Source organism: Arachis hypogaea, chromosome 14 (genome assembly GCF_003086295.3).
Source record: "Arachis hypogaea cultivar Tifrunner chromosome 14, arahy.Tifrunner.gnm2.J5K5, whole genome shotgun sequence".
Classification (NCBI taxonomy): Eukaryota; Viridiplantae; Streptophyta; class Magnoliopsida; order Fabales; family Fabaceae; genus Arachis; species Arachis hypogaea.
In genome coordinates this window covers 36,246-51,145 of record NC_092049.1, presented here as the reverse complement: position 1 = coordinate 51,145, position 14,900 = coordinate 36,246, and the positions used below count along the sequence as shown (strand labels likewise).

The following is a 14,900-nucleotide window of genomic DNA, read 5'->3' as shown; positions in this document are numbered from 1 at the left end:
ATATCACTATTCACTTTTTGATAATTTTAGTTTGATTTTTATCACATTGATGGAAAAATAAAATAAAAAAATAACATGCATAAATTGACGAGTAAATTATTATTTCCATACTAAATGGTTTGAATGCAAACAAATTTATTCATGAACAAATATAACTGAAGTTGTATTCATAAAAAATAAATTCTAATCAACAAAACCATCCAAATGTCATAAAAGATAAATTCCAATCAACAAAACCATCCAAATGTCAACTTTCGATGATTCAATTAAAATTCGATGATTCTATTGAAAGATTAATGATTGGAAATTTTAATTTATCTTTTTAATTGTTATTTTAATATTTAAATGAGCAAAAATATAAATATATTATTTTTAAAAATATTAAAATTTTATTTAAAAATGAAAAAGATAAATTTAAAATTTTAAAAGTAAAATTTCATTTCGGTCTTAAACCATTTACGAAAAAGACCTAGCGTTCTCTGACCATTATAAAATGATAATGCGACGCTTATCTATTCATTCCGTATGATCAAAAGGCATTTCTTGTAGATTTTCAGTGAAATGGTAACCGAAAAATTCTATGTGTACCGGTAACTCTTTTACGTGGACTCAATGTATTTGATAGGACAAAGAAGTCTCTACACAATCATAAAAACGTTGCCGTTTTGATCCTTGTTCTTAAAAAGAACGGACCCAAATGTTAATCGTTTGTAAACCCTAAATCTCAAACCCTACCTTTAGTGATGATAATGGAAGATCATTCATCAAGTTCAATCCGTTGTTCATGGAAAGAGAACTCGATGGGCTGTTCAAGCAACAACTTTGGCAATGTTGGCATGGCGAGAAAGAAGTTCACACATCTAACTTGCAATTGTAGAGCTTATGCAATTTTTTTGAATCCACCACATCAAATAACCCAAATAGGTTGTTCTTTGGTTGCAGTTATTTCAAGGTACATTAGTATTCACTCCAGCTTACAATCTTCTCTGTAATTAGGTTGATTAAAAATAATTGTCCATAATTGTAGACTCCTTCAACACATTGCAAATATTTCAAGTGACTGGATGAGCTAATAACTGAGTCTGACTATACGGTTGTGGAAGTGTAGAAGATGAAAGTTCAAGGTAGATTAAAGGAGTTGGAGGATAAAATTGAAGAAATGAAGATTAAGCTATACGAAGGAGTTCAAAGAAGAAGATACACAACACGGACTGGATGTATCATCATGGCATTATTCATTGTCGTTGCTCTCAGATTCTTTTTTACTGCACTGCAAACAAATAGGAGGTAAAAAATTGCAACTTATTTTAGATTTTGGGTATTATTGTTATAAGTTAGATGCACATTAGGAATGGTGATTAAGATGTAAAGATTGTTGGATTTTGATGATGGAAAGATTGTAGTGAATTAAATTACAAGTAAAAATATAATTTATAATCCTCTAGTATTTATCATTGTTGTGAGTTGAAGTGACAATTTATTAGTGTTTTGTTATTTGAAGTATGTTTTGGTATAATGCCGTTGAATAAGAATTAACCATATTTAATAAGTAATGAAAACCTTTATATACTCTAACTCTTTTCCTTCAAAAATAAACATGTCCTTCAGTGCTTGCTTGAATTGTGCATAGTATCAAACATTTCTTCAACTTCGAAATTCACTTCATCATAATTAGTATCATCATCAAATTCATAAAATTTAGGCTTCTTGCCCTCATCATAAGATGAAATTGGAGAGTTGAATGCTTTTGATTCATATTGATATGACTCTTCAATACCAGAATCTACTTCTTTTACAATGGGCTCATCATTGGCCCATGCTCTAGGCACTTCATTTGGGCTTTCAACCTCACCCATTAGTGTCATTACAATCTGGGCCCTTATCTCTAGCATGTTATCCCTGCTTTGACCCATTCACAGCTTCATCCTTTTTCAAAATACGCCTTCTTTTTCTCCTCCCATATCTCTTATTTTTCTTCTTCTTGATTTTAGGAGATAAGCAATCATCATCATTAACTTTTCTCTTTACAGGAGTCACACTCTTCTTCTTAGGTGTTGATGTCTTCTTGATTTCAACTCTTCACTACTACTGCTGCTGAGTGTCTCATAACCAAGTGGGAGAGGCTTATAAGACTCATCTTCAGCACTCTCAATGCTATCATCAGTAGAGGAATCACTCAACTCTATAGGAACATTTCGTGCTTTATTCACAACTGGTTGGATCACAGGATGATCAGCATACACATACAATTCATCAGTTTCAAAAATTACCATCTTGTTATCACAGATTTGGTTAATTTCTTTGTCACCTTTCAAAATATGGAGGCCAAACTCTAGGTCAGGGGCAGGGTCTTGCCAATACATAGTCTTGTACTCTGTATATCCTAGACCTTTGAACATGTCCTCTAAATCTTTAAAATTAACAAAGTTAATGTCCAACTTGGAGAATCTATGCACCTTACCATAAAGGTAGCAAAGCACTCTATTGTTGTCTCTCTCAAACTACCCTCCATAGTGAAACACTGATATAATCTCAAAGGACTTTTGCAACATATAAAGTATACTCATTAAGGCACAATAAATTATAATTACCAAACATTAATATACCCAAAACAAAAAAATTCTTTACTTGAAGTAATAATCAAACCCTAGTGAAAGCGACTATTCTTCATAAATGTAACAAAAAAAAAATACATATATCATACTTTATGGTGATCTATAGGAACAATACTTTCTTCAAAGACTTTCTTCAAAGAAACAAATGAAGGACCACAATATTGTGGTCTACAAACGGTTGAAGAAACTAATCTCGAAGAACTGCTCCGTCAACAACATGTCACCTCTTTCATCAGTAAACGCCACATCGCAGTTATCTCGCCCTCACGTTCTCCCTCGCCGGCTCTCCTTCGTCAGTAGTTTCTGGCGGGAAGTCTGACAGCCTCTAGGGTTTAAGGTAATTCTATGTATGAGATGAGGGCAAAGAATGAGAGTGTTTGATATGTTAGGGACAGAATGAGAAGTCTCTTTTAAAATATGGTTTGAGGGTGCATCAAAATAGTAACGTTTTTTATGACTGTGTAGAGACCTAATTATGTCATCAAATGGTTTGAATCCACGTAGGAGAGTTACCATTACACATAGGATTTCTCAGTTATATTTCACGGAAGAGCTATTAGAGGACCTTTTGGTCACACGGAGTGAATGAATAAGGATCGCATTGTCATTTTATGTTGGTCAGAAAATGCCAGATCCTTTTTATAAATGGTTAAGGATTGGAGTGGAATTTTACTCAAATTTTATTATTTTTTATTAAAAAATTATTCAAAATTTCAAACTCTCTTTTTACCTTGCCTAGCTTAATTCCAAGTTTCCAATAATAATTCTAATCTCACCTATTCTCGATCTCTAATCTCTCACCATCATTCTAATTCACCTACAACCACAATTATCTCATCCCACTCTACCTCACTTGTAGCCTTGCCGCTTCATCTATGCTGATCTCACTTGTAGCCACTTTTATTTCACCCTATTCGACCCAACCTAACTTCTTCTCACTTGTTTGACGTTTGTCCTTGATGTTGTCACCTGTCTCGCTGCTGTTATAGTCGTAATTATCGTTGACTCGCCCCCTCTCGCTTGCATCTTATGTCGTGACTTATTGCGCTGTTGTCATTGCACTCCACCTTCATCTTTGGGTCGTAGTCTTCGTCTCACAACCTCACTAGTTGTCACCGCCATCGGAGTCGTAGCACCTCTCTCTCTCTCTCTCTCTCTCTCTCTCTCTCTCTCTCTCTCTCTCTCTCTCTCTCTCTCTCTCTCTCTCTCTCTCTCTCTCTCTCTCTCTCTCTCTCTATATATATATATATATATATACACTTCAAGTCCCAATTTGACATATGGCCGAGTTTACAATATCATATCATAGTCATTTCTTCTTAACTTGCCGAAGCAACTAATGCCTCTTGCAAAGTATCTCTCATAAACATGTATAGATTCGTTTCAATCTTTTCAACTTTTATTACCGCAAAAGCACCTTTAACAACTTTCAACATCCCACCTTTAATATGAGTCTTGTACATTGAAGTGAGATATCATTTCATTAGAAGATATGTGCAAAAGGAAACTATTGATATTCAATTTGTAAAATCTGAAGAGCAATTGGCTGACATTTTTACTAAGCCACTATGTGAAGAAAGATTTTGCAAGCTGAGAACTGAACTGGGAATGATTGATATTAATTCTGAGAAAGAATTTGGCCTCTAATATCTTCAAAAATGAGTTGGATTGGGCTCTAGCAAGTCCAGAAAACGCCTCCAGCGTGTTCCTTTAATGAGGTTACATGACAAGTGTCATGCGTACGCTTGGGTGACGCTTGCGCGTCGCTTGGCGAAATTTCTTGGTCACGCGTGCGCTTTGCTATGATTTTCACAAATCCTCATTTCTTTATGAATTCTCCGCTTGCATGCTTTTTCTTCAGTTCTTCAATCCAATCCTTACCTTATAAACCTGGAATCACTCAACAAATATATCAAGGCATCAAATGGAATTAAAGTGAATTAAATTTGGCACTTTTAAGGCCTAAAAAGTATGTTTTTAATCATTAAGCACAATTTAGGGAGAATTACAAAACCATGCTATTTTATTGAATAAATGTGAGATAAGTTGATAAAATCTACTAAATTCAACACAAGATAAACTACAAAATTGGGGTTTATTACCAATCACAAGCCCATGAACCAAGTATGATAAAATTAAAGAAAGTAACTCAAGAGACCACAAGCCCCATACGATTCTCTCACTTTTGGTAACTGAAACTTCAAATTCAATTCAATTAAGTTCCTTGAAACTTCCACCGAAAGCCATCACTTCTCTCTTCTCTTTCTTGGTTTGGTCACATCACTCAATCAAAGAAGAAGAAAGAAGAAAATGAAAAACACAGAAGAAAGGTTATGAAGAAAGACAAAAGGAGCTTTGCCAAAACAAAGCAAAGAAAATAGGCTACAACCAAGTAGCTCATCTTACTCGGTCAAAGCACACCAAGCATCTTCCCTCATTTGTGACACACCGAGGAACCAAGAAGAAAAGCCACAAGATCTCAAGCACATAAGAAGAAACAATGGAGAATGTGAAGTCAACTTGGTTCAGAAGCTTATCAACGCTCAGAATCAAAATTTGGAGCCAAAGTCAAGCTCAACGGTCAAGATTGAAGAAGTTTGAAGAAAAATGATGAGAGAGAACAGTTGAGATGCATGCAACATATTTGGCTCTCTCTCTCCTCTCTGATGAAGCCGCTGCTAGTCTCTGATATTGGAGAAGAAGACAGTGTTAGGATTGGATTTGATTCAACCTTGGAAACTTCACTCTTTTATATTAAGGGTGAACGACCAATGGTTGAAGGCAAGGAGAGTAAGTAAAAAAAAAAAATACAGAGTTCACTCTCATAGTTACCTAAACTGTTTGAGTCCTTCTCCTTCATGTAGTTCATTTAAGGGTTAAGTACGATTTTGGTCCCTAACGTAGAGATCAAAAATTTATTTCGTCCTCGGCCTTTTTTTTACTACAAAATGGTCCCGAAAATTTCAGTTTGTTTTAAAATCATATTTTTTACCAAAATTTTAATTTTATTCCAAAAATATCCCTAAAAAAAAGCGTTGAATAAGGGGGAAAGGGGGAAGGGATCACGCATGCTGGGGGGAGGGGCCAGGGGGAGTTGGTTCAGAAGAGGGGGAAGGGAAGGGGAAGGGCTGCCGCCGCCGCTGTTCCTCTCTCCTTCGCGCTAACCCCAGAGCAACCACGACTCTCTCCCCTCCTTCTCTCCTTCTCTGTCTCGGATCTCCTCGAACCAGAGCTCACCGCTGGCGAGCCTCTCCTGCTTCACCATGGCGCAGCAACGTGGAACCTCCCCTGCTTCACCACTATGCAGCAACGTGGAGCCTCCTCTGCTTCACCACCGCTAGCGAGCCTCCCTGCTTCCCCTCCCTCAGTCCCTGTCACAGAAGGAATCAGAGCCACCACTGCCTGTTACCCTCCCTCCAGCCCCTTCCCGTCATGCCCAGACCGCCGACGCTCCACCACTGCCCCCTGTCCCATCTTTTCTGTTTTCTATTTTCATAATCCAGGTTATTATTTTGCTTTCAATTTTGGTTTTTGGTTAGTGTTAGTTCCTTGATTTGATTCTAGGTTAGTTTAGCTGGATTTTAATTTTCTATTAGTTGATTTTAGGTTATTGAATTGCTGAAAGTTGCTGCTGAATTGTTGTTGTTGTTGTTGTTGAATTAGCTTAGATTTGATAGAATTAGCTTAGGTTATTGAATTTCTGTTAATGGTTAATTGTATACAAGATCCATTGTTATTGTTGTTCTTCTACTTCTAGTTGTTGTTGTTTCATTATTTTTTGCTTCTGCTGATCTTTCGCTTCTGGTTGAGCTTGTTGTTTCATTATTTTTTGCTTCTACTGTTCTTCCGCTGCTGTTCTTTCGCTTCTGGTTGAGCTTCTGTTTTTTGTTGATTTTGGGGAAGAAGGAGAAGGGTATTTTCGTCCAAAGGACGATTTTAAAACAAATTGGAACCTTTGGGACCATTTTGTAGCGAAAAAAAAGCCGATGACGAAATAAATTTTCGGCCTCTACGTTAAGGACTAAAATCGTACTTAAGCCTTCATTTAATATTTTCTTTTTCTCAGTTTAATCTGTCTGAGTCTCATTGTAAAATACAAATATGGTGAGGTTTGTAAGAAAAAGCCAATGAGAAGAAAAAGGCAGTAAGTTAAACTAGGAGAAAAAGCATAAGATGTCTCAGGTTTGCTTTGTACATCTTTCTATTTTGTGTCATAGTTGTAATGGAGACTGGATGTAGGTTACATTGCACTAAGTAGCTGAACCAGGATATATCCGATATCATTCCTTCTCTACTTCGATTATGTTTCTGTTAATTAGGAGACAAAATGAAAATGTCTCTCAACTAGGTATGAGACAAAAGTAAAAATATTTCCTAAGTTTTTGTGAGAAAGTAAAAGCACTATACAGCAGAAAAAGAAGCTAAGATTCAACTCCCTTCTCTTAGCCACGGATAACCATCACTCTCCCATTAAAATTCAATGATTATAAAATAGGAGTGCTTATATCCTTTCATTTTATTTAGCTTTTTATCAAAATAACTTTGTTACATGGTGGACATTAAGAATTCACGTACTGGAATGTGGCTTTCATCTGCTGCATCATTGGTAAACCCTGGTGTATTATTTTCCAAAGAAAATTCTTAATTTGGGTTGAAAATTGATGTTCCATAGACCTGACCATAATTCCTTGTGTCCACACTTTTTCAGTAGAAATTCCACTGAAAGGTGAAAAATTTGGATCCTACATGGTTACTAAAAGCCATTGAATAGCTACCCTTCTCCTTCATCCAGGTAATTCATATTTTCCTTGATAAATTTTTGTACCGAGTATGACTGTTGTAATTTTTGTTATGAACATATCTTGAATTAGAACCTGATTCCAAGTTCTATTTGGGAGGATTAACTTTGAGTCCCATTCTGGAGAGTACTATATAGTCGAGTATGGATTAAGGGTAATAGCTGTGTAGTCTTTCACCCACGAGTTCTCTCTGATTCTGATTGATGAACCTCTGCCCACTTTTCACAAAATTTCTTACCTTATCCAACACTTTTCTCCCTTCAAGAATGCCTTTTCATCCCCATAAAGGATAATCCCAACTTAAGCTCTAAAAGAATTAGAGTATTTAACGTATTTGCTCTTATAGATCTTTTACACCAATGAATTCAGTCTAGTCAAGAGCCTCCAACCTTGCTTAGCTAGCATGCCGAGATTAAAGATTTTTAGGTCTTTAAAAGTTAGGCCTCTTTAGACTTTAGGTCTAGAAGAGATTCTCCAACTAACCTATTGTATTCTTTCTCCGACCCTCTTTAACTCCACCAAAATTGAAGAATAGCCTTCTGGATATCATTAATAAGAGATTTCGGTAGTTTAAAACAACTCAAGGTGTAAATAGGAACAACAATAACAATAATTTTGATAGGAACCTCCCTCAGCTTCCGCTTGATGATAACAAAACTCTCTTGCCGTGTTGCAATTTTTGTTCAACTTTATCCTTAATATAGTTAAAAGTGGCTCTCTTTGATCTCTCAACTACAGTTGACAAACCCAAGTATTTGTTTTTGTTTTTTACATGCGGAACTAGTAAAATATCAACTAGTTGATCTCTAACGCGAGTAAGAGTATTATTGCTGAAGAAAACTGAGGATTTGTCTAAGTTCATTTTCTATTCACTAATTTCTTCGTATGCATTAAGAATTTGAATAACATTGTAGCAGTCATGCTCAGTTGCTCTTCCAAATAGTATTGAATCATCTGCAAAAAATAAGTGACTAACTTTGGAGCACCTAAGATTTAGCATCAAATAAAAAAATTCAATCTCTGTTCTCTTTTGTAAAGTAAATGAAAGAGCCTCACTATATAAAATAAAAAAAAGGTAAGAAGAAAGAAGGTCATCTTGATGCAACTCTTAATTTGCATGGTTTGATTAGGCATTATGTATTTTAGGAGAAAAAATATTATTTACATACAAAAAAATCAGATATTAAATTAGGTATTATATATTTGTGTATAAATAGATATATTATTTAATTTATTTTTAATGTGTATTTTATTCTAATATATATTTTATATGAGTAGTTGATTTATTAATTGATGTTTAATATACCGATGGTATGGTTGTTCTCAGGACATCTAAGATCTTTCTGTTAATAAATGCATCATTTTTCTTTTATCCGAAAGATTAGATTACGTCATTTTGGTCTGGTTCACATGCTTGAAATATACAATACAATACAATACTAGCTACCACATACAGCAAGGCTTACAGAAAGCTGAAGAGTTTTAGTTTATTGATCACTTAGAATAATATTGTATAAATATTGAATGAGAATTTGAGTCGGAAGATTGTATATTTTCTGTTGAGAATAATAAAGGAGGGAAAGGTATATCAAATTGATGCTATTATAAAAAATCCTGCAATTATTGATGTAACATGTGCTGTAGATAGTTTTGCTGGAAGTAACCCCACAAACAGAACAGATCAGAGCGCAATAGCTTTCATCATTGATTAAGTGTGATACAGTAGTAGCTGTATGAATTAATGCACTTTTTACTTTTTAATTACTTAAAAAGTAGGGAATAGAAAGTTTAATCATACTTTCATATTTTGTTTTCTCACGAACTTACCGACGCTTGCCTAATAAAACTTAAGCACTGGCACATAACTAACTATGAAGGGCAATAAGGCACTTAATTATTGGCCATATAGAGATAAGAATAAGAGAGATGACTCTCTATGGGTGTGTGGATTGTTGTGATTTGTTGGAGGGTGATGCTAGAGTGCTAGTGCATGTGCCACTAACAACATAGCAACTTTTGCAGCATGACGCACACTTGGCCTTCTTATTATGCCACGGTACATCTTGCTCAGTATTTGAAGAAATAATAATGAATCATTTTCTACTGAAAAAAGTGTCGCCTAGATCTATATAAAAACGAAGGAATAGCCACTTTCATAACATAAACTCGGAACTTAATTAAACATATTAGAGGACAGGATAAAATAAAAATAAAGATGTATATATTTCAACATTTATTTGCAGAATAAACAGATGGCCATTATTAATTCAAGAATGGAATTATATATCATATCATCATATGGCAGATATGGGGGAAAAAAAAATCTATATACAAACAAATTAAAATCCTAAATAATGTGCCTAGTTCTACTCGTATCATCTAATTGATTGCAGCTCCAAACATTGATGATCAAACGCAATAAATAATGAATTCCTCTAACTAACTAACTAACTAATAGATCTACATTAATCATCTCTTCACAATTCTTATTGCACATATAGCTAGCAAGGAAGAAGATCATCTCCGAAGAGGTAGAGAAGTCTCTCCACAGCCCAACTAGGTTGAGGAGATGGTGGCACACAACCAAAAGAGCTCTCTGATGAAGAATAACTGCAATTATTATTAAGAGTGAGCAAAGGTGCTCTACAAAGAGGGCAAGTAGGGTTATGGTTGTTGTCATCATTGTCCAACCATTTGTCGATGCATTCTCTGTGGAAGACATGGTAGCAGTTCATTAGTTCCCTAACCTCATCTTCCATCTTCATCTGGTTCAAGCACACTGCACAAGATGTATCTTCTTCTGTCTCTGGAAGCCTCTCCATTATCTCACGAAACGTGGTCAACACAAGAGTACAAGAAGAAGAAGAAGGTGTTGTTCCTCTATCTTTGATGAGCCTGAAAACCAAGCACAAGACCCATCTCAGAACTGCAACGATTAGAGCTGCTTCATATATGGCTTGACCTATTGTCCAACCATATGCAGATGATGAGTCCTCAGCATAGAAACCCATTGAAATGTAAAAGCAGTGAAGAATGAATCTCTATATGTTCTGAAGAAATGTGTGATTCTGAAGTAAAAAGAATAGAGTGAATGAGAGAGAAAAGGAAAAGGGGGAAGTTCAAGACGTTATAGATGGCTTCTATATAAAGCCAATGAAGAAGGTGGTGCTGGCGGCTTTTCTTACTTTCTTTATGCTTTCACTCTCATCCACCTTCTTTCTTTAGTTATACACTTATACTCTCTTCCATCAATATATTAAACTGAGTATGAAAAAATAATGTTATTTAAATTATACCTCATTAATATATATATAAGTAAATTCTTTGTCTTTTAATTAAGTGTTGAATTTACTCAATTTATTTTTAAAAAATAAATATTAACTTTTATTTATTTTAATAAATTATATACTATTTTTTAAAAATTATAATATTTATTTTAAAAAATATTAAAAAATTATTAAAATTTATTATTTAATTAGACTTAATTTTTTTAAAAGATGTCCGTTGTGAATTATCTAATATTTTTACTTTTGATTATTATTTTAATATTTAAAATAATTAAATAATTTAATAAATTTAATTAAATTTTATCTAATAATTTTTAACTACCAATTTTCTATCAAAATAACTTCATATAAATTTTTACTTAATAGATGTACGCACCGTCCTTTTAGGGGATTAGGTATAAAGGTTCGCGACCACTAATTGACACTCTTCCGCGTGTCCTCGTCAGAAGCCACTGGATTAATAAATATTTTGAGAAACGCAGCGATTTCAGTTGGATCATCGTCATATATGTTTGTTAATGGATGTTCCTTATGTGATATTTGTTACGATTAATTTTACAATGAAGTGATGAACACATGCATTGATATATATTGTTTTTTTTTTTTGGACAAAAACAAATGAGACTATAGAAATTATTCTAAATCGATCTAAAATTATTTTATTTATATTTATTAATTATTATAATAAATAATATTAAATATAATAAATTTATAATTATAAAAATTATATATATACAATTATAAATATTAAATTAAATATGATAATTTTAAATTATTATTTCTTTGACCGTCTTTTAATCCCACATATTTCAACAATAAATTTTAGTTATATGCAGCAAGTAGTTTTAGGGATGTTAAAAAAAGTGAATTGATATATCATGTATGAAATCAACACAAGGCAAGGGGAAAAAATCAACACAAGGCCACTTACAAGCCACTTGAAATGTAATGTGCACTCTAAAGTTATTGAGCCGTGTAATTGATGGACCATTCTAGCTTTAATAAAAATATTCTTTTTCTCCATAAACTATTGCTTGCCATCAATTATATATGGCCATTAGTAATGACTGATTATGGAATTATGAGATTTTAAAGGGGGTTCACTCTGGTCATGAAGCTAGGTCAGCTTTGCTTTTTATACAGGATCATGAAACGTCACAATGCTTGTATTGCATGTGTTGAATCCCAACATCCTAGTCAGATCCAACGTATGCACATTGTGGCTAATTTTTTATAAATAGATAAAGGTTGTGTGTTATTTACTATTATGGTTAGTTTGTCTATTTCTCTCTAATATGAAGTTTAACTTTTTTAAATTATAATTAACAAATCAGACCATTATATTTGAGTGTGATAACAAATCTAACTCAGAATTTTGTAGTACCTATATATAAAGGAACATGTCTTTTTGTTGGTCTACATGAGTATATTACACTTCTGAATACAATATTATGTTTTCTGTTTTTAATGTTTTAAAAAAATTTTAAAATTATCTTTAACGTTTAATTTGATTCAATTATGTCCTTAACGTCTGTCTACCTATGTTACATTTGAGGTACATAGCTGGTCCCAAATTCGAATAAAGGAGGAGGGTTATGCTAGATCTTTGACAACCAACATAAAAACATAGTCTAATCCTCATGACATGAATCAAAGACGTTATTGCGCTAAAACTAGGTCATTGCCCAGAAGTAATGCACTATATGGCTCGATCAAATGAGTAAGGGCCGCTGCATCGGTACCCAGATGTAGTGTTAAATGAGTAAGGGTTCCCGCGTTTTCATGAACGGACAAGGGTAAATAAGCTAGTTCACAAAGTATTTTGGACTTTTCCTCAACCTTTGAACTTCTCATCGCAAATACATGTTTTAAAAAGGGAGACGAACATCTTATAACCTATAAGAGTGGCATGACAAGCTCTCAAATCGACTTCTTCTAGTTGAGGAGAGTCGACCGAAAATTTTGCATTAATTGTAAAATTATCTCGGGAGAGAGTTTAACAACACAACATAGGATGCTCATCATGGATTTTCGCGTTGAGCAAATGTTGAGGAAAAGACATCATACGAAGAAACCAAGGACAAGGTGGTGGCAGATGAAAGGTGAGGAACAAAGAAGCTTCCTAAGACGGGTAGGAGAAGAGGCAAAGTGGGATGGAATGGAAGTGCAGAAGAGATGTGGAGGGAGATGGCAGGAGTTATTAGAAGAATAACAAAAGAAAGTTTTGGTGAATCTAAAGGAATAGGACCAAGAGACAAGGAGTCCTGGTGGTAGAATGCAAGTGTACAAGAAAAGATAAAGATAAAAAGGGAGTGTTCTAAAGAGTGGTCTTTATGCCGCAAAGCAAATAATTGGGAAAAATATAAGGCGGCTAAGAAAGAGACAAAAGTGGCTGTAAGTGAAGCAAGAGCAAGAGCATATGAGGGTCTCTACCAGTCTTTGGGTACGAAAGAAGGAGAAAAATGTATATATAAAAACGCAAAGATCCGTGAAAGAAGAACGAGAGATTTGGATCAGGTTAAATGCATAAAGAATAAGGATGGAGAGGTACTGGCTCAAGAGGAAAAGATTAATGAAAGGTGGAAGAACTACTTCTACGAGTTATTTAATGAAGGACATAAGACTCTTCCGAGCCTTGGTCGGTTATGTACAAGGGAAGAAGATCAAAACTTTGACTACTATCGAAGGATTCGAGACTTCGAGATAAAAGAGGCTCTAAAGCAGATGAAAAATGGCAGGGCAGTAGGACCTGATAATATCCCGATTGAGGTTTGGAAGGGCCTTGGAGGAAAAGACATCAACTGGTTAACTAAGCTTTTTAATGAGATTTTAAGGTCAAAGAAGATGTCTAATGAGTGGAAAAAGAGCACATTGGTACCTATCTACAAGAATAAGGGGGATATACAAAGTTGCGGAAACTATAGAGGAATCAAGCTCATGAGCCATACCATGAAGTTATGGAAAAAGGGTGATAGAACGGAGGTTGAGAAAAGAGACACAAGTAACAGAGAACCAATTTGGATTTATGTCAGATGGATCCACCACCGAAGCGATATACCTATTAAGAAGGATGATAGAGAGGTATCATAGTAATAAAATGGATCTACATATGATGTTTATTGATTTGGAAAAAGCGTACGATAGGGTGCCAAGGGAGGTTTTATGGAAGGTTTTAGAAAGGAGGAGAGTAAGGATTGCATATATTCGTGCAATTAAAGACATGTATGATGGGACCACAACTAGTGTGAAGACTTAAGGTGGTGTGACAGAAGAATTTTCTATTGGTATAGGATTACACCAATGATCATCCTTAAGTCCATACATTTTCATATTAGTCTTGGAAGTACTCACAGATCAGAGCACATCTAAGAGCCTGTGCCATGGTGCATGCTTTTTGCCGATGATATTGTCCTTATGGGAGAGTCAAGGGAAGACCTAAATAAGAAGTTGGACTTATGGAGAGAAGCTCTAGAAGTGTATGGTCTGCACATAAGCCGTAGCAAGACGGAATATATGGAATGTAAGTTCGGTTTTAGAAGGGAAAACCCTAATATAGAGGTGAAGATTGGAGAAAACATCCTACGAAAAGTTAAAAGTTTTAAGTATCTTAGGTGCATCATACAGGATAATGGAGAGATTGAATAGGATGTAAATCATAGGATCTAAGCAGGTTGGTCAAAATGGCGGAGTGCATCTGGTTTTATATGCAACAAAAAAATGCCTTTAAAACTTAAAGGTAAATTCTATCGTACTGATATAACACCGGCTATGCTTTATGGTACGAAGTATTGGGTGGCCAAAGGGGAGCACAAACATAAGCTAAGTGTGGCAGAGATGAAGATGTTGAGATGGATGAGTGATCATATGCGATTGGATAAAATAAGGAACGAAGATATAAGGGAGAGAGTTGGAGGAGCACCCATTGTGGAAAATATGGTAGAATCGCGTCTCAGGTGATTTGGACATGTGAGAAGAAGACAGACAGACCATCCATGAGATGGTCAAACGAAATCTACATATTAACGGTCTCTCTGTAGACATGATACATGACAGAACTCAATGACGTCATTTGATTCATGTAGCCGACCCCACCTAGTAGGACAAAACTTTGTTGTTGTTGTTGTTAAATTTCAATGTCCTTAACGTTTGAAATAATTTCAATTTTATCTCTGCCGTTAAATTTTTAACAGTAAAAAATT

At 34.7% G+C, this 14,900-nt stretch overlaps 1 protein-coding gene across 1 annotated transcript; it reads right to left on the bottom strand.

Moving 5' to 3' along the window:
- Positions 1–9,613: 9,613 nt before the first annotated feature.
- Positions 9,614–10,698, bottom strand: LOC112740734 (E3 ubiquitin-protein ligase ATL9). The gene has a single exon (XM_025789328.3). It carries the CDS (start codon positions 10,423–10,425, stop codon positions 9,916–9,918), a length of 510 nt encoding a protein of 169 aa, XP_025645113.1. The 5' UTR covers positions 10,426–10,698; the 3' UTR covers positions 9,614–9,915.
- Positions 10,699–14,900: the final 4,202 nt, after the last annotated feature.